At 38.9% G+C, this 26,996-nt stretch overlaps 2 protein-coding genes across 2 annotated transcripts in view; one reads left to right on the forward strand and one right to left on the reverse strand.

Annotated features, from left to right (window-relative positions):
- ARL6IP6 (ADP ribosylation factor like GTPase 6 interacting protein 6) overlaps positions 1 to 4,096 on the reverse strand; it is a 37,336-nt gene extending 33,240 nt beyond the window's left edge. Inside the window, exons 1-2 of the mRNA XM_007934924.2 lie at positions 3,700 to 4,096; positions 2,021 to 2,074 (exon numbers count right to left, since the gene is read on the reverse strand). Of these exons, the coding sequence (XP_007933115.1) occupies positions 2,021 to 2,074; positions 3,700 to 4,096 (451 nt within the window). The remainder of the gene's footprint in view (positions 1 to 2,020; positions 2,075 to 3,699) is intronic.
- A 970-nt stretch (positions 4,097 to 5,066) lies between these two features.
- The window catches only part of PRPF40A (pre-mRNA processing factor 40 homolog A), a 71,178-nt gene continuing 49,248 nt past the window's right edge, over positions 5,067 to 26,996 (forward strand). Inside the window, exons 1-2 of the mRNA XM_007934925.2 lie at positions 5,067 to 5,336; positions 6,679 to 6,810. Coding sequence (XP_007933116.2) covers positions 5,067 to 5,336; positions 6,679 to 6,810 — 402 coding nt within the window. The remainder of the gene's footprint in view (positions 5,337 to 6,678; positions 6,811 to 26,996) is intronic.

Genomic DNA, 26,996 nt, shown 5'->3' on the forward strand with positions numbered 1-26,996 from the left:
TGCCAATAAAAAGACCTGAACTTAACTATTTGGCAAACCAAACTCACTACCATCAAGTCGATTCCGAACTCACAGCGACTCTCACTGGGTTTCTAAGGCTATAAATCTTTATGAACACAGGCTGCCTTACCTTTCTTCTACACAGGAGCTGGTGTGGTCGACCCACCAAACTTTTCGTTAGCAGTCAAATGCCTTAATCATTAGACCACCAGAGCTATTTACTATACCACCAGAGCTCTTTAAGTATGTGGCAAGTTCTACTTAAAATTTTATCTTTGTCAAGTTTATCAGAATTGTTTTGTTTTTAAATTCCTGGGACACCTCTTCTAAAGACAATTTTAAGTGTGAAGATAATTTTAAGTATTTTCTGGACCTGATTCATGTACTGTTATTAGTTGGTGAGTTGATTCCAACTCATGGCATCTTTGGACCTGATTCATGTATTGCTATTAGTTGGTGAGTTGATTCCAACTCATGGCAATCCCATGTGTGAAGAGCAGAAATGCTCTGTAAGAGTTTTCAAAGCTGTGACCTTTTGAAGCCTCTTGACCAGGGCTGTCCTCCAAGGTGCCTTGAGGTGGGCTCAAATTGCCAACCATTAAGCTAGTAGCTGGGTGCCTGTTTGTGTTACCCAGTGACTCAAGTTATAGTTGGCTGTAATCAAAATATACCATTATAATTTTATAATTGGTACTTTGTATATAAACACAATATAATGAGAACATACATGCAAATAAAATAGGATTCAATCAAGCACACACAGGAACATATTAAACATTTGATCTAAAATCTTGTATACTTAAATATGACTTTGAAAAAAAAAAGGTTAACCTAAAATCAGAGAGAGGTACATGGGAGATACAGACAAAAAAGAGGAACCCTTTTGCACATACAGTACTGCATTGTCAGTGAAGGCAAACATGGATATATGCATGGATATATGGGTGGACAGGCTGAACTAAGGAAGGTTGGGCATTCTATTTTCACAGTGATACCACCTCGGAAACCCAAGGAGGAGTCGCTATGAGTCGGATTTGACTCGATGGCAATGAGTTTTGTTTGAGTATGCAGGGGGGAGTGTGCCGAAGACAATGTTTCTACATGTGTACTGGTATGTTGTGTGAGAATTACCAGGTATACAGAAGAACTGACAAGGGACAAGGATATAGTCACTTCTTAGCTACCGCCAGCTACCCCCAGGGAGCAAGTAGTTAGACCTCTGGGCTCGGGACCATAGTCGCAGGGGACATCAAGCTCAACTGGCATAGCATACTACACAAAACACTGTCCCACCTCCTACTTTGGCAAGTAGCAACTGGGATCTTAAAAGCTTGCAAGCAGCCATCTAGATGCTACGATAGGTCTCTCCTCATCCAGAGCAAAGAAGACTAAAGAAAACCAAAGATGTATGGAAATAATTAGTTCAAGTGACTAGTACACCATGTGATCTCAGCTTATACAGCCATGAGACCAGAAGAACTAGATGGTGCTTGGCTACCACTGTCAACCACTTGGAGGGGGATCTATGTAGGAGACCCTATATAGAGTGTGAGAGCAATGTAGAACAAAACTCAAAATCATTTTTAAAAAAAGGGATTAGGTTTACTGGTCTGATAGAGGCTGATGGAACCACTGAGACTATGGCCCCTAGCTGCCCTCCGGTCTGGAATTGAACCCACTCTTGTGGCTTCCAGCTGAATAAAAGACAGGCATATGAGGTGAACACTTACACTAAGTAGATACACTCCTTGGAGAGATCAATCATGGGAGAAAGAAGGGCTGTGTATACACAGGGAGACAGATCATAGGGCTGGAGTGCATGGAAGGAAGGACACAGGGAAGAGGTAACTATGGGGAGGAAATGGGAGGGGAGCTGTTGCATTGTGGTAAATTGTAGTCAATGTCATGGGACAAAGTGTATGCGAGCTGCTGTATCGGAGGGTGAATTTGTTCTGCAAACTTTCACCCAAATCACACACAAAAAGTTAACCTAAAATCTTAAGACCAATTGAATTCATACCTAATAGCCCAGTGTCTACATCATCTTCATTCTTCAGATTCTCAGCATGTAACTCTGTAAATACAAAGAGAGGCTTAGTTATAAAGTAAGATGACTTCACAATTTGAAGAGTAATTAAAGGCTAGAGAGACACTGTGGAGTTGTGCAAAGTGCTTTGGGGTCAAAGGACTGGGTTCAAATTCTCATTCTACTTATAATACCCACTGACCTTCAGCAAGCAAGCAAGACCTCTACAGGAAATCAACTGCCTTACAAATGGAAAAGCTAATGCTTACTCCACTGGGCTGTTGTGTAGACATTTGATGTAACAGGAATTGCAAAGCATACTAGGTCTTAGTTTAGTTCCTTAAACATTCTTTAAAATAAGCACAGCTCAATGTTTTCTGCAGTGGACTTCCATTTATAAGTTTAATGACTTCATGGTGCAAAAGCAATCTTTCAGAGCAAAAAGAAGTACCCTATGAAACTAAACTACCAGTTGCTGTGAAAAAATAAGGATTGGGTGAGGGACAAAAGAATGAAACCTTGGCAGCCAAATAATCTAGCATTGACGGTTTACATGCAATAACATTTCACGAAGATGCAATTTTCACACATTAACTTGTCAGTTTGTCTTCTTACATCATACATTATTAAGTTATTGGATGTCACCTGCTGCCCATTATGGGCTGGGAGGCTATGAGGAAAAATAAATAGATTTAACAACATTTAGTGAAGTAAAAGTATCCCTCACAGCACAGTGGTTAAAGTGCTCCACTGCTAATAGAAGTTCTAATCCACAAGGGGCTCCTGGAACAAAAATGTGGCAGTTTGCTTCTGTAAAGATTTACAGCCTTGGAAAAGAAATCCTATGGGGCAGTTCTACCCTGTCCTATGGGGTCACTGTGAGTTGGAATCCACTCCATAGCAATGAAGTGAATCTAATACTTCAGTGGTGTGTTGGGTGTTTTCAATACACAAGCTACCTAAAAGTAGTTCTTTGTATTTTTTTTTCAGAATAGTTTCAATTCAGGAATGATTCTTTCCACTTTAATAGGCAGGACCCAAGCATGTAACACATACAATATACAGGACCCAGGCATATAATTGCATATATTATATGCAATACCTGTCATTGCAATCAATTTTCATTCCAATTTGGACATTTCACTTTCAGGCACTAGGAAGGAAAAAAAGACCCATATCTGCCCCAGTAAAACTTTTCTTACTACACCTAGCTACAAACCTAACATAAAACTGAGACTATTGTATCCATCTAAGCACAAATCTGGGCTGTGGGATAGAACTCTCTGTACTGCAAGAATTCTGTGTATGTACAGAGGAATCAGTAGATCTATTCTAATTACACTCTCTTTTCATCGTCTCCTTAAAGGACGATGGGTTCTGCATTTTGCTTAATTTTGTCAATGTTTTACCCCCAAGTAATCACTGTCTTCAAGATATTAAATCTTCAAGAGTACCCATTTATCAAATGAATTTTGAAAAAGGGTCTCCTGATGACGGGTCAGGGCCCTCCACCTTGGCAAAGAGAAAACAAAGGGGACTAAGAGAAAGGTACAGACGACGACCCTGAGTGAAAGAGGCTCCCAGCTTGCCAGTGGAAAGGGGAGAGCTGGAAGCGACAGAGGTTCGGGCCCAACTTCTACTCTGGATAGACTTTCAAAGCCCGGCTTCAGTACCTTTCACGATCAGGTAGGCGATGGCAAGGAGGAAAGCGAGAAGGGCGGCGAATAACAGCGAACAGAGCACAGAGAGGACCTGGACAGGCCATCGCCGAACCGGGCCTCGGCCGCCCGCAGTCGCCGGGAAGATGCCATTCCGTTTATCTGGCAGAACTGGCGACCCATCCCCGACCGAAGGGAGTAACGAGGTCTTCCTGGGCTCCGAGGACGCCCCAGCCGAGAACTCCGCCCGCAGGTCACGGGCAACTTGGCCGCATCCCTCCTCCTCGTCGACCTCGCCCTCACCCCAACCGTCCCCCTGAGAAAAGGCTGAATACATCGGCCGAGAAAGTTGGGCCGGAGTCCCAGTGCGGCGCAGCGGAGCCGAGAGCCTCCCGCTCTCCACAAACGACATGGCGGGAAAGACAGTGCAGCCTACGGAGGCGGGGCGGCTCCCACCCGCCCAGCACTCCGCAGCCAATCAGCGCCCGTACACCATCGCGGCCTCCACCACAGGGCGCGGGTGCGCAGGGGTGCTTAGGAGTCCTCAGCCGGCGAGAAACAAGCTGAGAGGCCACAAAAGAGACCGAGTGCCCCTGGACCAGAGCCTGATCCTTGAACCCACAAAAGGGAGATAGAAACTGGAAACGCACAGGGTGAGGCAAGACAAGTTTGAACGCAGCGGCGTGCCTACCCCCTGCAGTGCTTCATTCCAGCCAGAGACCTCCGCCACCGCCGCGTCACCTACAGGCAGGCGCGCGCTCTGGTAGTCCCTATACCGCATCTTCCCGACGCTCGGTCCTAGCGCCCGCCCATGCCGCTCCGACACACATATCCGACCCTATTTTCTTTCTCCCTTCCTTTCTATGCTCGCATTCTTCCCTGCTTTCCTCCTTAACAGCAGCTCATTGCCAGGCGCTCGTGTCTTGCCTTAACTGCCTATTACTCGCTACCTTTCGCATATCTTTTCTCCCGGCCCCTTCCACTTCCCTCAACGGTGCTCGACGCGCACTCTCCACGCGGTGTGTACCGATCTCGAATCCTCTGTCTATACCCCTCCTCCCGTCTCCTCTGCCTCTTCGTCCCTCCCTCTGCCTCGAGCACTGCACGCGCGCTTTCTGGCCCCAGCCACAGCTAACACTACAAGCTGCCCACCCCACCCCCACCCTGCCCTACCCCTGGCGGCCTCAGGTTTGTGGGGCGTGCGTAACGGGTGGGGGCGGTGAAGGTGGCAGGCACCCGCTGTCCCACCCCCTACGGGGTGAGGCAGTCTAAGCTCGGGAAGCTGGGCCACTATTATCTTCTCTTCCACTGTGGAAGTTGGTTGAGTTTTCCCCGCAGAAGACTCCGCGCAGAAACTTCCTACGTCCCCCTCCCCTCCCTCCATGCAGGCGACGCCGAGTGAGGCTGGGGGCGAATCGCCACAGAGCTGCGAGTCGGCGGCGAACTCTGATTGGACTGCGGGGAAGCCTGTCAGCTTATTGGCCCCGCTGATCCCGCCCCGTAACACAGCGCAGCCTTTAACCTTTGGCCCGGGCGGGCGCCAGCCACTCAGATCGCTTCTTGTTGGTATGTGTAGCGGCAGTGGCCGCCGGCGGAGCAGTCTGAGCCCGACGATGAGGCCGGGGACGGGAGCTGAACGTGGAGGCCTCATGGTGAGTGAAATGGAGAGCCATCCTCCGTTGCGGGGTCCCGGGAACGGGGAGCGGAGATTGCCCAGCTCAAGCCTCTGCTCCAGCTCTTGGGTCTCTGCTGACGGCTTCCTGAGGAGACGGCCCTCGGTAAGGGATCGGTGGGGCAGGGGGAAAGCGGCACAATGAAAAACGGAGTCAGAGAGAGAGGAAGCTTTCTCCAAGAGGAAAAGCGGATAAGAGTGGACGAAAGAAGAGCTCGTGATGGTGGGATATGTCCGAATGGGAGAAATGGAGGGTGGGGACGCACAAAGGGAAGGATGTGGGACCCTGGAAGTTACCAGTGGGCTTGGCCTGGGCAGAGGCGTGGTGGAGATGCTGGGCCCTGGGCGGGGTAAGTGCCTGTGAGGTAGGCCTCTTTTAAGCAGGAAGGGAGAGGCGGAAACTTGGTTTTGTGGACTTTAAAAGAGGCTGCCACAACGTGTTTCCACTAGTGGTGGAGTCTACAGTGAGAGATTTGGCAGGGGTTAATTACTTTCAACACCTGAAGCAATGAACCTATGGTGAGGAAAGTTGTCTTTTTAAAGGGCATTAAAGTGACGAATTAGTGGGTTGCGTTTAGTGTGTGAGTGACAACGATCTCAGACTTTGAAAAATTTATTTCCGCAAGAATTTTATCGTTTTAAAGGTTGTATTAGAAATTAATAACGCTTATTTATTAGAATTGTAGTGCTCTTAGGTACCCATACTGTTTGTGTTTTCTAAGATCAGCTTTCATCTGAGTTAATTTGGTAAATTGAGCGCTTTAAAGTCCGTTTAGAGGCGAATTTAAGAAAAATCTTGATAAAACTACAGAAGACTAAGGTGGTTTTAGTCATAGACGTTTCTTTATTTTTTTTGGCTGAGAGCCACCCGATTGAGAGTGCGTTGTATTTGAGGCCCGTTGTATTCGAGGCCCGAAGTGTATCCTAGGGCGTGGTATTGGGGGTCCCACCAGACTCCATCCGACCAGTAATTCTGGCCATTATTGTGTTTTTAGATTTTGTTCATCGTAGACGTTTAACTAATTATTACGTACATTTATTCCAAGTTTAGCAAGCTAATTAGTAACTGATTAAATCACTTTCTTTTTAACTTTTTCATCTTAAACTGAACTGTCAGATGATTTTCATTTTGGTCAGAAATATGATCAATTGATAACTTACTGTAAGCACTCTAGTGCATTATTTTTATTTGTAATAAGAGAGTATAAACAAATCCTATAATTTAAGCATACATTAATATTCCACTGAAGGTAACCCATTTGTTGGTATTTTTGAGAAGCTTTTACTGTTGATAAGTAATTTTTGTTATCACTGTTTTTCAGATGGGACACCCTGGCATGCATTATGCCCCCATGGGAATGCACCCTATGGGTCAGCGAGCGAATATGCCACCGGTACCTCATGGAATGATGCCTCAAATGATGCCCCCTATGGGAGGGCCGCCAATGGGTCAAGTAAGAATGTTTTTGTCTTTTATTTTTATTTATTTTTGTGTCCTGGTATTGTGTAAGATTTTGAAGTCTGGGTAAATATTTGTAGCTGTTTAAGGATTAGTTTGTGCCCAAAAAATGTTTTCAAATACAGCAAATGTTCAATCATGATTATAACCAAATTTTGAATGTATGGAAAAAGTCTTCTTTATGAAAAACTTTCTTCCTTAACAAAACTAAGACTTTTTTTTTCCTTGAATTAAAAAGAAAAAAGGAAAATTAAGCCCCTTAAATTTTTTTTTTTTAAAGCATGTCAATTGAAGTGAATGTTCAAAGAATATCTGATATGTCAACATAAGCTTATGTTGGTGGACCAGAGAATATAGATGCATAGCATTTGAAAAGGGAATTGTTTAAGTCATTGGCTGAGGATGAGTTTTATATTTATTCCTGAAGTGTCTTCCTTTTTGATGTGTATGTTTGAGGTGGAGCTGGTGAGATTTCTACTCCATGATTTTGATGATTCTTAGGACAGTGTGAACTAGGTAGTTCATTTTCCATTTATACTATTTTATCTAAACAAAATTCATACTGCTTCTGCACTCCTGCTTTTGAGCTTTCCCTTTCATCTGTAGCATAGATTGTCAATAACATTTTGAGAGAGATTTGGATCAGATGGTTTTAATGCTGACTCAGTGACGTTGATAGAACTGAGTTCCTAGAGAGGCATTCAAGAAAAATAACAAGTTCAGTTATCATGAATGATTTTATATATTCTCTATTAAATCCTTTAGGTGGCTGAGAAATCATCAAAAATTTAGGCTAACAATATTTTGGAAAGCCAGTCACTTAGATACGATCTTTTGCTAATTGGTACTGTTTCCTTTGATAATGATTTAAGCCATGATGGTTAAAGTTAATGGTGCAATTTTAGTGGACAAAAGATGCTTACTCCATGTCTTTCTCTCTTAACCTTAAGAAAAGAAGGGCTTAATGTCAAGTGGTTTTCTTTTTTATTTGGAGTGTAGCCCTTAATTTTGTATAAAATCTATTCAAAGGCACAGGCCCAAAAAACTCTGCCTGGAGGTGTGATTGTAAAACAACAAATATTAAAATTCCCTAGAAGATGGAGAAACAACTCTGATTCCTCTTTTGTTTCTTTCCATCTCTAAGCAGCAAAGAGCTCTTCTTGTTTTCTTGGTAGTGCTGCTCTAACTAGGTAATGAGCTTTAAAAATATTTATTCTTTAAATGCTGTGGTTCTTATTTAAAATTAGTTTCTTTCCACAGAAAGATAAAATAAAACAATTTGCTACTGCCAGATGCTTCTCTCTTTTCTGGGGCCTTCTGTTTCCATTGGGCCAATCAAGGTAAGTTTTGCAAGGGATTGACCTGCTTACCCTTGCTGTAATAGTGCTATTGCACTACCAAAACCAAGATACCAGCTAGTCAGTTCTAGTAAATTGCAGACTTTGTCTTTTAAAAATACTTTCCTGTATTTTATTGACATAAGCTGGTCACACTTTGCTTTAAGGCCCTTTCTCATGAGTTGTATCAGTGACCATCTTCCTAGTAATTTTACTTGCTACTTGGTGTACATCTATTCAGATACTATGAATTTTGTTGTGTGGTTTTCCACTCTTTTCTTAGGGCCATTATGAATCATGTGCCTTTATATTTACCTGCCTATTTAAATATTTAGAAGCCTATTTCTTCCTATTGGCTCCTATTAGGGCAATGAATAAAAGTCTCAGGAGTCTGGCTTTCAGGTTCCCAGGAGAATACCTACTGTTTTTCTCAAAATTAGATTATCCCTTTTTCTCCCCTTAATATTTAACTAGCAAATCTTGGTAAAACTAATTCATATTTTAGCTTTTATAACAAACTGGGAAAGCATGGGTAATTCAAGTTCTCAAGTAATTGAAAATCTTACTTAAGTCACGTAAACACTTCCTCAAAAACAAAGTTGTTTGTTTGTAAATGGCAAAATTGATCCTTTTTTGGGGGCGTAATTTTTTCTGTCGAGCACCTCAGAAATATTAATAAGCAGTAAGTGGGCAGAAGATTATCAAGAAGCAACAGGGAGCAGACACTTAATTCACAAATTCTTTAGATTGGAGAATGAAAAGTCTAGAACCTTCATGTGTGTTGGCTAGTTCACATTATAATCTCTTGCTGAGCTATCATGTTAAAGACTAAAATTGGGGTAGTTTTACTTGCTAAATGAATGTGGTTTTTCAAGTGTTACTGCATGTCAAATGAAATTTTTAAATTTGTAAAATAATACACAGACTTGACAGAATAACAATTCTGGGTAATAGAGCTTATAATTTTTCAGATGCAGCAAGTTATTTTAAAAACATAGTATATTCATTTGTTTGTGGTGGTTAAAAATTTATTTATTTTTAGTTAAAATCCCCTTTTTAAAATTTAGGTTGGAACTACTAGAAGTAAAAGATATTTGGAACTCATCAAATGGAACCTGATATTTTTTCAGGTTTATCTCATATACTGCAGGTTAAATTTAACTCTTAATGTACAGAAGTTTTCATTGTGTAAAGGTATCCTTCTACTTGTGCAGAATTAAAGGATTTTATACCAGAGAAGGATCCTAAAAGTTGTATAAACTTTAAATAATAGGTAAACTAAGTAATTTTTGAAAGGATCACTGGTTAACAAATCATATTAAAAGATAAAGGAAATTTTCCTTCTCAATGACAATACAGTCATGGACCATCAGTTCAGCAAGTCTGACAATGTATACATCTGTGGTCCCCTTAAGGTTATAGTAAGAGTTAAGAAATCTCATTTGTAGAATGTTAGGTAGCAAAGTCAACAGCTTCCTACATTCAGCAGGTATCTCATGTCTTGTGTACAGAGCAGTTGAACTGTCAGGCCTATGATGGTATAATACATATATAACCTATAATACATACGTCCTAATAGTCATAATAAACATTTAGTTACTTGGTTATGTATGCAGTGTACATTTCTATGTAAAAAGTTTATTGAATGGATGTATGCTTCAACTTGTAGGCAGCATAATCAGATCTTGTGTGTCACACTTTTGAATGTTGGTTCATTACCTCTCTGTTTAATTTTCTTTGGAAAATAATTGCCATAAAGGGCATCATGGCTCCCAGATACAGCAGAACCAGTGCTACTGATATCAGTAATAAGAGGAAAAAGAGAAATACTGATTTGGAAGTGAAACAAAAGGTTAAGTGACATAAAGGTAGAAAATCAGAAATAGTATTCGTAACTTAAGCATGTCCCACTCAACAGCCGCAGTGATCTTCAAAAACAAAAAGTTCTCCAGTCTGTTAAAAGACTATCTCTACTGAAAACTTTATGGCTAACAAGAATAGAGGAATCTATGTCAGATATGGAGAAATTGCTAAAGATATGGATTAAAGTACAAAGACAAAATCCATTTCCTCTTAGCATGTTGAAGATCACTGCTAAGGCATGAAGCTTGTTGCATATGCTTAAAGAAAAGGGACCAGACTACAATACAGTGTTGGCATATATCCGAATCACCTAATGTTCTGTTTCACAGAACTTAACTATGGACATTAAGTGACGCATGATTGTACTCAAATTTTCCAGGAGATTTCTTTTAAGGTACAGTTATATATGAGGCTGTCTTTTTCATCTAGTTCCATAGAAAATAATGTTTGACCTTTAATATGTTTCTGTCCCTTCTTTGTTCTTTCTACACAGGTTTTGCATTTACTTACGCCCTAAAATTGGTGAATTGTATTTTTGTTTAGTTGGTTTTCGTGCTCTCCCCACCCCCAAGTCTTAATTTTTCTTTTCTTTTAATGAGAACAGTAGCGTAACATACCTTAATGAGGTTGCTTTTAGCTCTAATAGTCTGTGATTCGATTAGGTTATTAAGAGTAGGTGGTGTAGTGCCTGAGGTGTTTGACTGCTAACCAGAAGGATGGCGGTTCCAACCCATCAGCCCCTCCTCGGAAAGAATGTTGGGCAGTCTACTTCCATAATGATACTGTCTTGGAAACCCAAGGAGGGGTCACTGTGAGTTGGATCTGACTCAACGGCAGTGAGTTAGGTAGTTAGGTTAGGTAAATAAAAGATTTTATGAGTTAATGTGAAAATAGGGTAGAAAAATTACTTTAGTAATGTCTCTAGTTCTAATTCAGTACTTTTTTTTTTTTGCCTTTTGTCAATAAAATTATGAATGAGTAATTGCTTTTCACAGGTTTTGTTTTCTTGTTCTTATATTTCATACTAAGAAAGGGAGGCTCTCACAGATCTTAATTCTATTCCTCCTGCCATTACATTCCTAGGTCTAATCTACTCTTAACTTTGAATCTCATTTTCTTGCTTTAAGGCTGCCCCCTAAATTTTCTTCTAGATTGTGTCATGCAACCTCTTTGCCCAAGAACCAAAAACAGTGTGTTTTAGTGCCTTTAGCATAGTGTCTACATTCCATAGCAGAACTTTCAAGGATCTCTAGTTTAATTCAAAGCTGCATTTCTTCACACTCCCTAATTTGAACCTAGGCTATTCTTTTCATGGTATCTTGAGTAATTGTATTAGTTAATAACTTCAAGCTCATTCTGTTCTTGCCTTCCTGGCTCCAGCTTACTGCCACATGAACTTTTTTTGCTTATGTACTTTTCTATTTTTTCAAGTCCTGCCTTCTCCTTGTGGTCCACAGCAATAACTTTGTCCTAACATATACCTCCACTTCATATTATTTAAACAAAATTTTATGTAATCTCCCCATAACTCTGGAAGTGTCACTTATTTTGGCACATAATTATTCATTAACTTGTTTTGTATATGGCTTCTTTTTTTGTTTTATCTTCCCAACAAATAACAGTTCTTATAGGGCAGAGGTTACGTTCTGTACTTTAAAGTCTTTAGGTGCTGAGCACAATTCTTGGCACATCATGTGTACTCATTAAAAATACTAGTTGAATGAATGAATGAATGAATAAAACCTACAAAATACACTGGGAAGTCAGTGAACCTTACATGCGACTATATCCACTACATTGTTATCACGTATTCTTATTTTCAGTATCAGCCCCTTGCCTGTTGCAAAAGTGGAAGATTAATAAGGTGAAATCATTGCTTTTTGGTGAATGAAACTAAAACACTAATTTTAAAGTACGTGTAAATGTATTTCTATTTGTGTGACGTCATTGGTTATCTCATTAAGTTTTACCACAGAATTTTCCGCACTTTGCAGGAAAATGACTTGGAATGTAGGCGATACAGAAAAGTAAGCGTAGTGTTTTGGTATATTAATTAATAAGGGAGGCTTATTGACTGCAAATATGTTGCTGCTGCATTTGAATTACCCTTTTGAGTATTAAAAGAATCCAGCCATTGAAGTGTATATTAGCCGGTGAGAAAGGGAAACTTTTTTATTTTTATTTTTAGGTTATCTGCTCATAATTCTTGAATTAAGATTATATATATGTGCATTTACTGTGTGTAGCCACGTACTTTATAAATTGCGCAAGACCTAGTGTTTTGGTTATTGGGTGCTGCTATAACAGAAATACCACAGTGGATAACTTTCATAAACAGAGATTTACTCTCTTACAACTTCGGAGGCTAGATGTCCAAGTTTAAAGTGCCAGCTCTGGGGGCTGTGTGACAGCCTCTCAACCTTGGGCTTCAGTTCTGTCTCTTGTTCCTGGCCCATTGAAGTTGGAGGCTTTTCTTAACTCAATTAGTTAATGGCTGCTGAGTCTAAAAAACTCAAGGTCAACAAGTAAAATGGTACAGTCTTAAGATTATTAAGCAATACAGCAGACCACTAGTTGAAGTCCAGAAACAGTCCAAGATCGGCAGGTAGCATGGCACACTGCTGAATTAAGACTTGGCTGATTGCGGGATCCAAGCATGCCAAAAGCTCCAGATCTTTCTCAAAGCTACTACTTGTATACTGGAAGAAGACCACATCCCTAAGGCAGCTACTTAGATGCTCATAGCAGATTGCACGATGGAGTTGATCACTAGCCTCATCATGGGGAATAAGTACATCCAGCTGTCCAGTCACTCAAAACTAGGCCTAGTCAAATTGATACATAATTACCACACTTAATGTGTTTATATAACTTTTCTAGTATGTATGTAGTTAGATTTTGGCAGGCTTTACTAATGATGGGCTGAGGGCAAAGGTGGCAGGGTGGTTAACAGTGCAGTCTGCAGAATGGACTCACAAACTAGCTTCATTAATTGTGTAATCTTAGACAAATCCTAACCTCTCTGAGCCTTAGCAATCCTATTAGGAGCTCTTGTAGCATAGGGCCAAAGGTAGCTGACTGCTAATCAGAAGGCTGGCGGTTCAAACCCACCAGCCAGCCACTCCTCGAAAGGAAGGTTGGGCAATCTACTTCCGTAGTGATACCACCTCATTAACCCAAGGAGGGGTCGCTATGAGTCAAGGCTGACTCAACAGCACATAGCAACAACATGTAATTAGATTTTGACAGGATTACTAAGACCAAAAGATGTTTGTTCTCATTACCTTTAGATAGCAGTTCATTTAATTATGAACTTGTGTACTTAGCTTTAGGTAGAGTAGTGTTGCTAACTGTGAAAAGTATTTGGAGAAATACTAAGAGGACTATATAAATTTGGAAGACTAAACTGAAGTGTATCCCCCCCCCCCTTTGAGATTGACAGAGCACAAGAGTCACAAGTACTGAGATGCCTTGCAGAAGCTTTTTTTAATTGTGATGAAAATATACACACCAAAACATGAACCAATTCAATGATTTCTACATTTATAATCCAGTGATACTGATTACATTTTTCACGTTGCAAAAGTTATCACTGTCTTTTTCTACATTGTTTACCACCATTCACATAAACTCATTCCATCCCACCATTAACGTGAACTCAGCGCCCCCCCCCCCCCCCCACACACACACACAGAGCAAAAATCGCTCCTTTCTCCAAATCCTGGTCTAAACCTGTTGCCATCAAGTCACTTCTGACTCATAGCAACCCTGTAGTAGTACAGAGTAGAACTGGCCCACAGTGTTTCTTAGTCTAAATCTTTATGATAGCAGACTGCAACATCTTTTTGTGAGGCAGCTGGTGGGTGCGAACTACAGTTTCTAAGTTAACAGCTGAGCACTTAACCACTTCACTACTAGAGCTCTTTGATCCCTGACAACTACTTAAAATCTTTGGTTTCTATGTTTACTTATTTCAAATAAGTGAAATCATACAGTATTTGTTCTTTTCTGACTGACTGAATTTTACACAGCATGTTTTCAAAGTTCATCCATGTGTGCCATGCATAAGAGCTTCATTTTTCTATATGGCTAAGTAACGTTCTGTTGTATGTATATATACCACATTTTGTTTATCCTTTCATTTGTTGATGGACATTTCATTTGTTTCTACCTTTTGGTTATTGTGAAAAGTGCTGTGGTGAACATTGGTATACAGGTTCCTGTTTGAGTTCCTGCTTTCACTTCATTTGTGTGTATACCTGGGATTGCAGTTGCTGGGTCATGTGGTAGTTCTTGGAAGGAAGACAAGGCAATTTACCACCTCAGAAACCCAGCGGAGCTTGTTATGAGTCAGAATCGACTCTAAGGCAGTGGGTTTGGTTTTTGATTTCTTTGGTGGTAGGTAGTTCTGTGTTCAACTTTTTGAGGAACTATGAAAGTTATCTACAGAGGCTATAGCATTTTACGTTGCCATCAAGGGTGGATGAGGGTTCTAGTTTCTCCACAACCTTGCCGAGACCTGTTATGTTTATTTTTGATAGTTGCCGTTCTAATGGAGATGAAGTAATGAGGTTTAACTTTATCTTCCTAATAGCTACTAATAGGAGCTCTAGTGGCACAGGGGATAAAGCATTTGGCTGCTAACCAAAAGAATGATGCTTTGAACCCACTAGCTATTATGTGGGGGGAAGTTTAGGGAGTCTGCTTCCATGAAGTCTGGTTCCTTGGTAACCGTAGGATTGCTATGAGTCAGAATCAACTCAGTGACAGTGGGTTGGTTTTGGTTTTGGTGATGGCTGCTAACTTAAAGTTTGGCTGTTCAGACCCACTCAGTGGCTCCATGGAAGAAAGGCCTGGCAAATCGTACATGTAAAAATTGTTGTTAGCTTCCATAGAGTGAGCCCCTGATGAATGATTACCCCATGTGTTACGGAGTAGAACTCCATAGGTTTTTTTTTTTAGCCATGATCATTATGGAACTAGATTGTCAGGCCTTTTCTTCTGCTGAGATATTGGGTGGGTTTGAACTGTCAACCTTTCACATAGCAGCTGATTGCAAACTTTTTGTGGTACCCATCTTTTGCAGCAGTTCTACTCTTTAATATGTGGCATCTTCATGACTCAGAATCAACTCTTACGGATTTAGTTGTGATTCTTTTTTTTTTTTTAATGAGTAATGATGAGAAGGAGCTCTGGTGGTGCATTGGTTAAGGCATTGGCTGCTAACCAAAAGGTTGGTTTGAACCCACCAGCTGCTCCCTAGAAGAAAGATGAGGCAGTCTGCTTCTGTAAAGATTTATAGCCTTGGAAACCCAGTGGGGTCACTGTTGGAATCAGCTTGATGGCACTGAGTTTGGTTTGGTTTTGGAATGATGTTGAGATTTTCATGTGCTTGTTGGCCATTTGAATTTCCTCCTTGGTGAAATGTACAGTTCTTTTATCCATTTTTTGATGGACTTGTTCTTTGTGGTACATTGTAGAAATTTTTAATATATTTTTAATATTAGACCCTTATCAGATATGTAGTCCCTGAAATTTTTCTTACAATCTGTATGTTGTCTCTCCATTTTGTTGATACAGTCCTTTGATGAACAAAAGTATTTAATTTTTATGACACCTCATTTACCTATTTTATCTTTTTCTGATCTTGATATCGTTATATCTGATAATGTCATTGAAAACTAGGCCACCCAACCACATACCTATATTTTCTTCTAAGAGTTTCATGGTTCTTGTTTTCACATTTAGGGCTTTGATCCATTTTGTATAGATTATATATATGGTGTGAGGCATGGGAAGGAGCCTTTTGAAACTGTTTCACTGAGCATGTCTTGATCTTAATTGACCATTCCTTCCACTCCAGTCTTCCTGCTCTATATTATCCTTTTAGTTTCCTTTGTCTAGCACATTTCATGGGATTAGCATTTTGTGAGAAGTGGTAAATTAGAACAGTTCATTAAGTCTATTCCATAAGAGAAAAAGACAACGTCAGAGTAAGTTACTATTAACATACATAAATGAAGCAGCTTGCAGTGTGTAACTTGTTGTTGTTGTTATGTACCATCGAGTCAGACCTGACTCATAGTAACCCCTCCTTGGGTTTCCAAGGCAGCATCACTATGGAAGTAGATTGCCCAACCTTCCTTCCAAGGAGTGGCTGGTGGCTTTGAACCACCAACCTTCTGGTTAGCAGTCAGGTGCCTTAGGCACTATGCTACCGGAGCTCCCAGTGTGTAACTTATGTATCATTAAATGTTCTTGTTATTTTTAGGTGCCTTTGAGTAGGCTCTGATTCGTAGTGACCTTATGTACAACAGAATGAAACACTGTCCGATCCTGTACCAGCCACACAATCCTTGCTATACTTTAGTCTGTTGTTGAAGCCACTGCATCAATCCATCTTGTTAAGGGTCTTCCCCTTGTTTGTTGACTCTCTACTTGACCAACTGTGATCTCCTTCTCCAGGGAGTGGTCCCTTCTGACCACATGACCAAAGTAGGTGAGACGAAGTCTGGCCATACTTGCTTCCAGGGAACATACCAGCTGCACTTCTTCCAGGACAGATTTGTTCATTCTTCTGGCAGTCCATGGTATTTTCAGTATTCGCCACCACCATAATTCGAAGGCATCAACTCGTCTTCAGTCTTTGTTATTCATTGTCCAAGTTTCACATGCATGTGAGGCTATTGAAAATACCATGGTTTGGGTTAAAACCAAAAAAAGCAAATTCACTCCTGTCATACCAGATCTGAGTCATAGTGACCCCTCCTTTGGTTTCTAAGGCTGTTATCACTAGGGAAGTAGATTGCCCAATCTTCCTTCCGAGGAGTGGCTGTTGTATTTGAACTGCCAGCCTTGTACCTTAGTATTAAAAGTGACATCTTTGCTTTTTAACGTTTTATAGAGTTCTTTTGTAGCTAATTTGCCCAGTGGGGTACAATATCTCATTTCTTGACTGCTGCTTTCATGGGTGTTGATTGTGGAGTCAAATAAATGAAATCCTTGTTAGCTTAAATCTTTTTTCCATTTATTGTGATACTGCTTATTGGTCCAGTTGTGAGGATTTTTGTTTTCTTTTTGTTGAGATGTAATCCATACTGAAGACTATCTTGATTTTCATCAGTAAGTGCTTCAAATCATCTTCACTTTCAGCAAACAAGATTGTGTCATCTGCATGTTGCAGGTTGTTAAATGAGTCTTTTTCCAATCCTGGTGCCATGGTGGTCTTCATATAGTCTAGCTTCTCAGATTATTTGCTCAGCATACAGAGTGAATAAGTATGGTGAAACGATACAACCCTGATGCACACCCTTCCTGATTTTAGAACATGCAGTAATCACCTTGTTCTGTTTGAACCTCTTGATGTCTGTGTACAGGTGCTTCGTCAACACAATGAAGTGTTCTGGAATTCCCATTGTATGCAGTGTTATCAGTAATGTGTTATGATCCACAGTCAGATACCTTTGCCTAGTCAATAAAACAGGTAAACATTTTTCTAATTCTTTGCGTTCAGCCAAGATCCATCTGACATCAACAGTGATATTATCCCTTGTTCCACATCCTTTTCTGAATCTGGCTTGAATTTCTCATAGTTCTCTGTAAATATACTGCTGCAACTATTTTTGAAATATCTTCAGCAAAATTTTACTTGCACATGATATTGGTACTGTTTGATAATTTCCACATTCTGTTGGATCAGCTTTGTTTAGAATGGGCACAAATGAGGATCTCTTCTAGTCATTTGGCCAATTAGCTCAACAAATTTCTTGGCACAGATAAGTAAGCACATCCAGTGTTGCATCTGTTTGTTGAAACATCTGTGGGCTTTCTGTCAATTCCTGAAGTGAAGCCTTGTTTTTCTCTAGTTCCTTCAGTGCAGTTTGGACCTCTTTCATTACCTTTGGTTTTTAGATCATAAGCTATCTCCTGAAATAGTTGAATATCAGTCAGTTCTTTTTGGTACAGTGACTGTATGCCTTCCATTTTCTTTTGATGCTTCCTACATCGTTTAATAATTTGCCTTTAGAATCTTTCATTTTTGCAATTCAAGTCTTGAATTTTTTCATTTCTTTCAACTTGAGAAATGCTGAGCGGTGTGTTCTTCCCTTTTTGTTTTCTAACTCCAAATGTTCTTTGCACATTTCATTATAGTACTTAACTTTGTCTTCTTGAGCCACTCTTTGAAATCCTTTGTTCAGCTCTTTTATTTCAACCTTTCTTTCTTTCACTTTAGCTGCTATCCATTCAAGAGCAAGTTTCAGTCTCTTCTGACAGCTGTTTTGGTCTTTGCTTCCTTTCTTATTTTTTTAATGACCCATTTGTATCCTTCATATATGTTTGTGATGTCATCCCACATCTTGTCTGGTTTTTAGTCATTGGTGTTCAATGCATGAAATCTGTTCTTCGGGTGATCTCTAAATTCAGATGGGATATAATCAAGTTCATATTTTGGCTTTTATGGATTTATTTTCATCTTTAGCTTCCACTTGAACTTGAATGTGAGCAATTGATGGTCTGTTCCACAGTCAGCTCCTGGCCTTCTTTGACTGATGATACTGCACTTCTCTATTGCTTCTTTCAACAGATACAATGAATCCGATTCCTGTGTATACTGTCTGGTGAGGTACACATGTAACCGCCATTTATGTTGTTTAGAAAAGGTTTTTGAAATGAATAAGTTGTTGGTCTTATCTTGCAATCTCCTGCATCATTACTATCACCAAGGCCATGTGTTCCAACTACACAGGATTCTTCTTTGTTTCCAACTTTTGCGTTCCATTCACCAGTAATCATCAGTACATCTTGATTACATGTTTATTTAGTCAATTTCAGACTGCATAAGTTGGTAAAAACATTCAATTTCTTCATCTTTGGCTTTAGTAGTTGGTGCATAATTTGAATAGTAGTATTAACTAGTCTTCCTTGTAAGCATATGGATATTACCCTATCACTGACAGCAGTTGTACTTCAATATAGATCTTGCAACATCATTTGTGATGATGAATGCAATGCCATGCCTCTTCAGTTGTCATTCTTTGCATAGTAGATCATGTGATTGTCTCGTTCAGACTGACCAATACCAATCCATTTCAGCTCACTAATGCCTAGGATATCGATCTTTGTTGCGTTCCATTTCATTTTTTACAACTTGTAATTTTCCTAGATTCAACTTCATACATTCCATGTTCTAATTATTAAGGATATTTGTAGTTATTCCTTCCCATTTTGTGCCATGTTGCATTAGCAAATGGGGTCCCAAAAGCTTTTCTCCATCCATATCCTTAAGCTTGGCACTACTTTGAGGAAGCAGCTCTTCCCCGTTTGTATTTTGAGTCCCTTCCAGCCTGAGGGGCTCCTCATCCAGCACTGTATCAGACATTGCTATTTATAAGGTTTTCAGTGGCCCATTGTTTTGAGAAGTAGATGGCCCTTTTTTCTTCCTAGTCTATCCTAGTCTGAAAGCTCCACTGAAACCTGTCCACCATGGGTGACCCTGCTTATATTTGAAATGCCAGTGGCCTAGCTTCCAGCCTCACAGCAACACACAAGCCACCACAGTACAACAAACTGACAAGACAAATCATGGATTTATTAAATAATGGTATCAAAAAGGAAAGGGGACAAATCTCAGCAAGCCAGCCTGTTGATTTTTAATCAGTGTTAGTAATTCTGGTGGCATTAATTACTTCAGTCATTTCATGATGTATGTCTGTAGCTGCTGAAAATTTGGCACGTTTGCAAACCCCATTAGATGTGTTCTAAATCTTGTATTATTTATTTATTAACCTAGATAAATGTAATTAATGATGTGGTGATTATTTTATCAGATGGAAGTTGTCATTTTCAGTCTTTCATTCTTGTCTGCTTTTGCTGTAATTTCACATTTCTTTTAGTCAGCAAATATATAAGTCTTGGGTGTGGTGTTAGTGCAAAGATGAATGATGGATGAGTCTCCTGCACCCAAGGGAATTTAGAATCTTCTTCCTTCCTGTCCAAGCTGTTTTCTCATCTTCTGACTCCTGATTTGACTATAAGGATATTTCTAGGCATTTTGCTGGGCATTTAGGAATCTGGTGGTGATGAATCTCTTACGTTTGTTTATTTTCTGTCTGTCTCTGGTCATGTAACCTTATACACTGTCTTCTCCATATTTTTTTAATTTTTTTAAGTTAATTGTTGTTAGTGACTGCTAAGGATTTGTTAATTTGATGAGCTTGAAAAGAAATCTTTGCTGTTTGAGTGCTTTCAAAATGGAAAGATTTTTCTAGGGTGAGTGATACTGTTAGCCATGTCTCTAAGGACTAAATATGCCAGCAAGTGAGAACTGTTTTGAGTTAAAATACAGTTTGTTTCAAGTTAAGCTTTGATTCTTTTTTTCTTAAGTAAAATTTTCATGTGGCCTACACATGTAATTATATTCATTAGATCGTGATTAACACTCTGTTTATTTGGTCTAAGACTTTTTAAATTAACGTTTTTGACTAATGAATGAGCCCTAAGTTGCTGTTTTAATACATGGGTTCGGTATAATATTCTTTGACACATTGAGAAAGTTGTTACTTCTTTGATTTTTCATTAATTGTGTAATTGATTATATATCGTAAATGAGAATAAAAAATTATCCTCTCATACTGAAATAAGGACTGGACACAAAGTTGTCTACTGTGTTAGTTTCTGATATTCTGCCAAATGTTATACATTGGTATTATGTTTATAAATGAGACATGATCCGTGTCTTAGAGGGGTCCAGAATTGAGGAAAAATTAATAATGATGTTATGTGTTTGTGTTTGTGAATTTGTTTATATGTATGTATGTATATTTAGGTACATGTAATACCTGAATCTAATTTGAAGGACTTGAAGAAGGAGATAATAATGGTCTTTGTTACATTTGTCTTCTAGAGGGCTTCTGTCTTTAAAGTCTGTAATTCAGTTTGACTTTAATGAAACATCCCAATTTTTGTATGTGTATTCTCCAGTTATATTTACAGCCTATATTTTATAAAGTGATATCATCCACCTCTGTTTTCTATGTTTTTGGTCACTTCCATATCCAGTGGGTTTTCTCTCTTTATTTTTAATGCCTTCATTTAGGAAGCTTGGAAGTTAGTCAGACAGTGACTTATGGTTCACTGAATAATTTTAGCTATTTTTGTCCTTTGCCATACTTGTTAATATTTTTTTAAGGTTTTAGGGGATACAGTTGTGGTGCCTATTGAAAAGAATTACAGTTTTACCACTCTGTATGTTACTTGGAGAAATTTATACATTGTATTGAATTTGATCATCCTGACTGAAAACTGGGTTGACTAGATATTATGTCCAATTCACAGATGAATAGTAATGCTCAGAAACTTACGTGAATTGTACAGTCATATTTCATAGCCAGCATAAAACATAGATTTGTTCCTACTGACGAAGATGGTTTTAAAATATTTACTTGATGCTTTTAAGAGCTGGAATGCGGACCTGAAAAGTAGGTAGGGGATAAATGAGGGAAGGGGTAACATTAGAGATACTTTTGTTACGTGAGTTGAAGGAAAGCCCATTGATTCTGACTCATAGCAACCCTGTAGGAAAGAGTAGAACTGCTCCATAGGGTTTCCAAGGCTATAAATCTTTATGTAAGCAGACTATTACATCTTTCTCTCATGGAATGGCTGGTAGATTCGAACCACCTATGTTTCAGTTAGCAGCTGAGTACTTAACCACTGCACCACCAGGGCCCTGTTTGAAGGAGAACAGTGATAATAAACAAGCTATCATTTATTGAGTACCATTTTAAGTGCCTTACGTATATTATTTCATTTTATCCTTGCAATGATCCTGTCAGATGGGTAATATTTTCCCAGTTTCATAGATGAGGAAATTGAGGTGCAGCTAATTAGCCCGAAATCACACAGCTGGTTAAGTGGTTAAGCTGGGGTAGAAATCCTGGAAGTTTGATTCCATACCAGTTGTAATTCTAACTCATGGCCATACTATATCTCACAGTCAACCTGTATCCCACAGAGTTTACAGTGGATGGTTTTTTGGAAGTAGATCTTTAGGCTTTACTTCCAAGGCTAAGGATTTGCACCTCCAGTCTTTTGAATAACAGCTGAGAATGCTTGCACCAAGGAGCCTGGGTGATGCAGTGGATAAGCTCTTGGCTATTAACTGAAGGGATGGTGTTTCAAACCCACGAGCCTCTCTGCAGGAAAAAGATGGAGCAGTCTGCTTCCATTAAAGATTTACAGCCTTGAAAGCCCTATGGGGCAGTTCTACTCTGTCCTATAAGGTCACTGTAAGTCAGAATCAACCCAAAGGCAATGGGTTTTATTTACCGAAATGTTTGTTTTTGTGAGAAAATGATGAGTGTCTTGAAGTCATATCATTCTAGATGAAGAGGTTAAGTATTTTTCCAAAATGCAGCAATTTATTTTGATTTGTGAAAGATACATTTTAAATATAGGTATTTCTGTTTATTTGCAATTGAATGAATATTTAATGCCATTAAAAGATGTAATTATTACATTTATTTAAAGATTAATTTTTTTTGCATTTATCTATAATTTATTGGTGTATGAGGTAATTGTTTTTAAGTGTTTATTTCATTGCACTTTGCTTTGTCACAATTAGCAAATTGAAGGTTTGTGGCAACTCTGCATCAAGCAAGATCATCACCTTTTTTCCAGTAGCATGTGCTCACTTCTTGTCTCTGTCACATTTGGTAACTTTCATAATATTTCATACTTTTTCATAATACTATTGTGTGCTTAATAGAATACAGCATAGTGTAAATATAACTTTTTTTAAGTCTTGCAAAATGTAGGTTAGGACAAGACAAGTCCCACTGGGCCAGGTCAGTGCATACCTGCACTGTCCTGCCATCTGGCCTCACATATGTGATGTATGCATGGGTGCGCTATGCTAGAACTTTAAAAAAAAAAAAAAAAACATAATTTCATCATTTCCACCTGTTGTGTGTGTTGTTGTTGTTGTTGTTGTTATGTGCCGTATGCATGTGTTTTTTATGTGAGTTAAAAAGTTATATAGAATATATAGAAATTTTTTATGTAGCGTACATATACAAATGGTTTGCCATTTAGCAGTAAAATATATCAAATGTAGGATATCTGAATTTTTTATGTTTATAGTAGATGCTGAAGTATTTATAAAGTTCAGATGTTAAACATTCTAGACAGTTTAGCTTAAGGATCATAATAAATATAGTGCAACCTGTGGGAGCCAGAAGTTGACAGTACTGCCGTATTTTCCCAGATCTTGCAAATTTTCCACTTTGACAGAGTACAGTCACCTGTTTTGGTAGAAAATACTTGAATTTTCTTTCTCTGACAGGTTTCAACCTTACACAGGTTCTTGCTTTTGCAAGTTTTATTATATATGCCTTTCTTTTGCCTTTTTCTTCTCTCACCCTCCCTAAAATCTAAATATCTTTGATTAGAGCACAAAATTATTTAGATGGAAATTTGTACAGAGTATAGGGTTGTGATTTTATAGCATGCTTCATACTGAGGTAATAGGAATTACCACTTACTAGCTTTAAGATGATCTGGCATATTGAATTTGTTGTGGCATTTTTGTAGCATCAAATTGAGTTTTTTCCTGTAAACGTTTTGAACCAAAAACTCATTTCATTGAACTTAAAGGGTCATTAATGATGAGACACTCCGTTATTTTGTGTTCCCCTCAGAGGATAAAAGTACCTAAAATGATAAGTTTAAAAGATTTTTTAACTAAGGGTAGATCACCAAAGGGTCATACCCTCCATGTGAAGCCAACTGAGAAGTAAACCCACCATACAAAAAGGGACAGCAGAGTAACTTGAAAATCTCACCTTTGGTTATTAGGTGAAGGGAGGGTAAAATGACTCTTGAGAATTTGAACCACAAACTGTTCCTTAAACATATGCTCTTAGCCTAGATTCCCTTTATCTATGTGGTATAGTTAAGAAAAGGACAAACAATTCAGGAAATAAAAATGATTCTCAGATTGATGGTGCTATTAAGTGACTGACAGAAGTGAAAACAGATCCTTTGAAAGCATTCAATTTTATTGGGACTGAGATTGTAAAATCTCGTTATGATGTGTATTCTAGAATTAATGAAAAATGGGAATCATAACATTTCTACAAAATAGATTTCTTCACACTTCTAGAAAAAGGCTTTCTTAGGACACCTAATCAAACATCTAGGGGAGCTCTAAATTTGTCTCATACCTAGTAATAGCTCTGGTGGCTCAGTAGTTAAGTGTTTGATTGCTAACCAAAAGGTTGGCAGTTTGAACCCACCCAGTGGCTCTGCAAGAGAATAGATTTGGTGATCTGCTCCTGTGGATTACAGCCTGCCAAACTCTGTGGGGCAATTCTCGTTTGTCATATAGTCACTGTGAGTTGGAATTAACTCTGTAGCACACAACAACAGTAATAACTGTAGATCCCTTGGTGGTATGCACATGGTTTGCTTGAGTCTAACCTAAATGTTGGTTGCTTGAATATACTTAGTGATGCCACAGAAGAAAGGTTTGGCAGTTTACTTCTATAAAGATTACAGCCAAGAAAACTCTATGGAACAGTTCTACTCTATTATATATAATATTTAATATTATATATAATTCATGAGTCAGAATTGACTTGATGGCAGTGGGTTTTTGGTTTGGATTTCCCTTTCTATAAGAGATACAGTATTTTAAATATTTGCATGTTCAAATATTTGAATATTTGCATGAATAATTTGTCTTTTGGTTTCATGTTCATAGTGTAAGTTTTTTGCTTTAACATTATATCACAATTTAATACTCTTAAAGATAAGATTTTCAAATTGAATTTAATTATGTGTGCCTCGTTCCAGAATTCACTTGGAAGGAAGGTGGGTCAGTCTACTTCTGTAGTGATACCTCCTCAAACCCAGGGAGGGGTCGCTATGAGTTGAAATCGATTTCGATGGTAGTGAGTTTGGGTTTTTTTTGTTGTTGTTGTTGTTTTTGGTTCCAGAATTCAGAGAGATACTGAGGGGTAATGGAGCTTTTTATCTGACATCAAATACCATTTTATACTCAACTCTGTGAGTTCAAGTCAAAAGGAAAATTTTGAGATATTTTAAAATTTAAAACGTGGAACGAAGGATAGTTAGGAGAGAACTGTAACTATCAAATTATGTGTGCTTTTTAGTGGTTTTCAGTAAGTATCATTGTACTGGTCTAGTAAACTTTTTTCATATATACTGTATAGCCTTTTTTGATGCTTTTTTTTTTAAGTGAGATTTCATTTGTGTGTGGTGTCCTAGTGAAGTCATTGTTTTAATTTGAGGTACATCTTTATACTGTCTACCACAGCTAAGGATGTTCTTTTGCACTTTGGATATTTTTCTGTTTCTTAATGCTTTGGATTCTTACAGGAAAATCTTCTGTTTTGTTTTTCTCTTAAGTTTTCAAACTAGGTTCTCAATTTTAGCTTAGAATTCTAGTTTTGACTATGTTACTATCTTTTGATTTTATATGTAGGCAGGCCATATTAAATAGCCATCTGTTTTCTCTGTGTTGCTCAACTTGCTTCTAGATTTATTTCCTCCATTATTATTTTTGTTAGCTGCTTTTGAGTTGGCCCCCTACTCATAATGGCATGATGCACAGTGGAACAGAACACTGCCTGCTCCTCACCATCCTTGTAATCAATGGTTTTGAATGAGACTGTTGTGATCAGTAGGGGTTTCGTTGGCTGATTTTCAAAGTTGATTGCCAGGCCTCCTTCCTAGTCTGTCTTCATCTGGCAGCTCCATGTGAACTTCAACATTATAGAAACATGCAAGCCTACACTGACAGACTGGCAGTGGCTTTATATGAGGGTTGTTGGCTGGGAATCAAACTAGGTCTCTCACATGGAGGGTGAGTTCTAACATAGCACCACCTCTGTCCCATAGTTGTTTTCTGTGTCCTTAACGTATTCAAACTTTTTTTTGTTGTTATCCTAAGGCAAAATCAATTCTAAAGGTAAATCTGTTCCAAAGTATGCAGGAGGGGTGAGCCTAGATCTGTCATTTTGATTGATCTATTTTTTCCTCCTCACTACATCAGTCATTGCTGTAATTGGGGACTTGTTTGAAATTCTATACTTTCTAAAAAAAATCCCAAAAACCTGTTATTTGGACCATATATAGTCGTGTGTTGCTTAATGTCTGTAATACCTGCTGTGAAATAGGACATTATGTGATTTAGACCTTGTCCAAACACCATATTATATACAGACAGTCCCCGGATTACAAACAAATTTCATTCCTAACTTTTAAGTTAAATTTGTATGTAAGGTGGAACAGTTAGATACCTAACTGTTGGTACCTAACAAAACATTATTACTGTTATTTTTATATTAAAGCTAATATAACAAGCTTGCTTTAATATAACAATACAGTAATAGTGTTTTGATGCACATCTCAAGTAGTGCCCATTTGTTTTTATGAACCATTGATGTACCTCAAATTTTTAATATTAGAGGTTTACGGGAGTTGGGATCATGGACTTGTATGGGATTGGCCTAATGGATGTTATGTGACACGTGACTGTATTCTATTTCTACTCTTACAACTTCTGTCTGCAAAAAAATAAACCAAACCTACACCCTAAGTCAGTTCCACCTTACAGCCACCCTATAGGATAGAGTGGAGCTCTGGTAGCATAGTGCCTAAGGCATTTGACTGCTAACCAGAATGCTGGTGGTTCAAACCCACCAGCCAGCCACTCCTCGGAAGGAAGGTTGGGCAATCTACTTCTGTAGTGATACAGCCTTCGAAACCCAAGGAGGGGTCACTATGAGTTGGGTCCGAGTCGATGACATATAACAACAACAACATAGGACTGCCAAAAAGACAAGGAGGCCATATGTTCCAACCTCCTCTAACCCTGCAAGAGGAAGATAGGATTACCAGCAGTGATCCAAGGCCTATTCCTGCAAGGCCAGACATGCTGCCTCCCTCCAGCCCTTTC

The sequence above is a fragment of the Orycteropus afer genome, unplaced genomic scaffold (genome assembly GCF_000298275.1).
Source record: "Orycteropus afer afer isolate SDZICR_OR568_19922 unplaced genomic scaffold, OryAfe1.0 scaffold00023, whole genome shotgun sequence".
In the NCBI taxonomy this organism is placed as follows: domain Eukaryota; kingdom Metazoa; phylum Chordata; class Mammalia; order Tubulidentata; family Orycteropodidae; genus Orycteropus; species Orycteropus afer.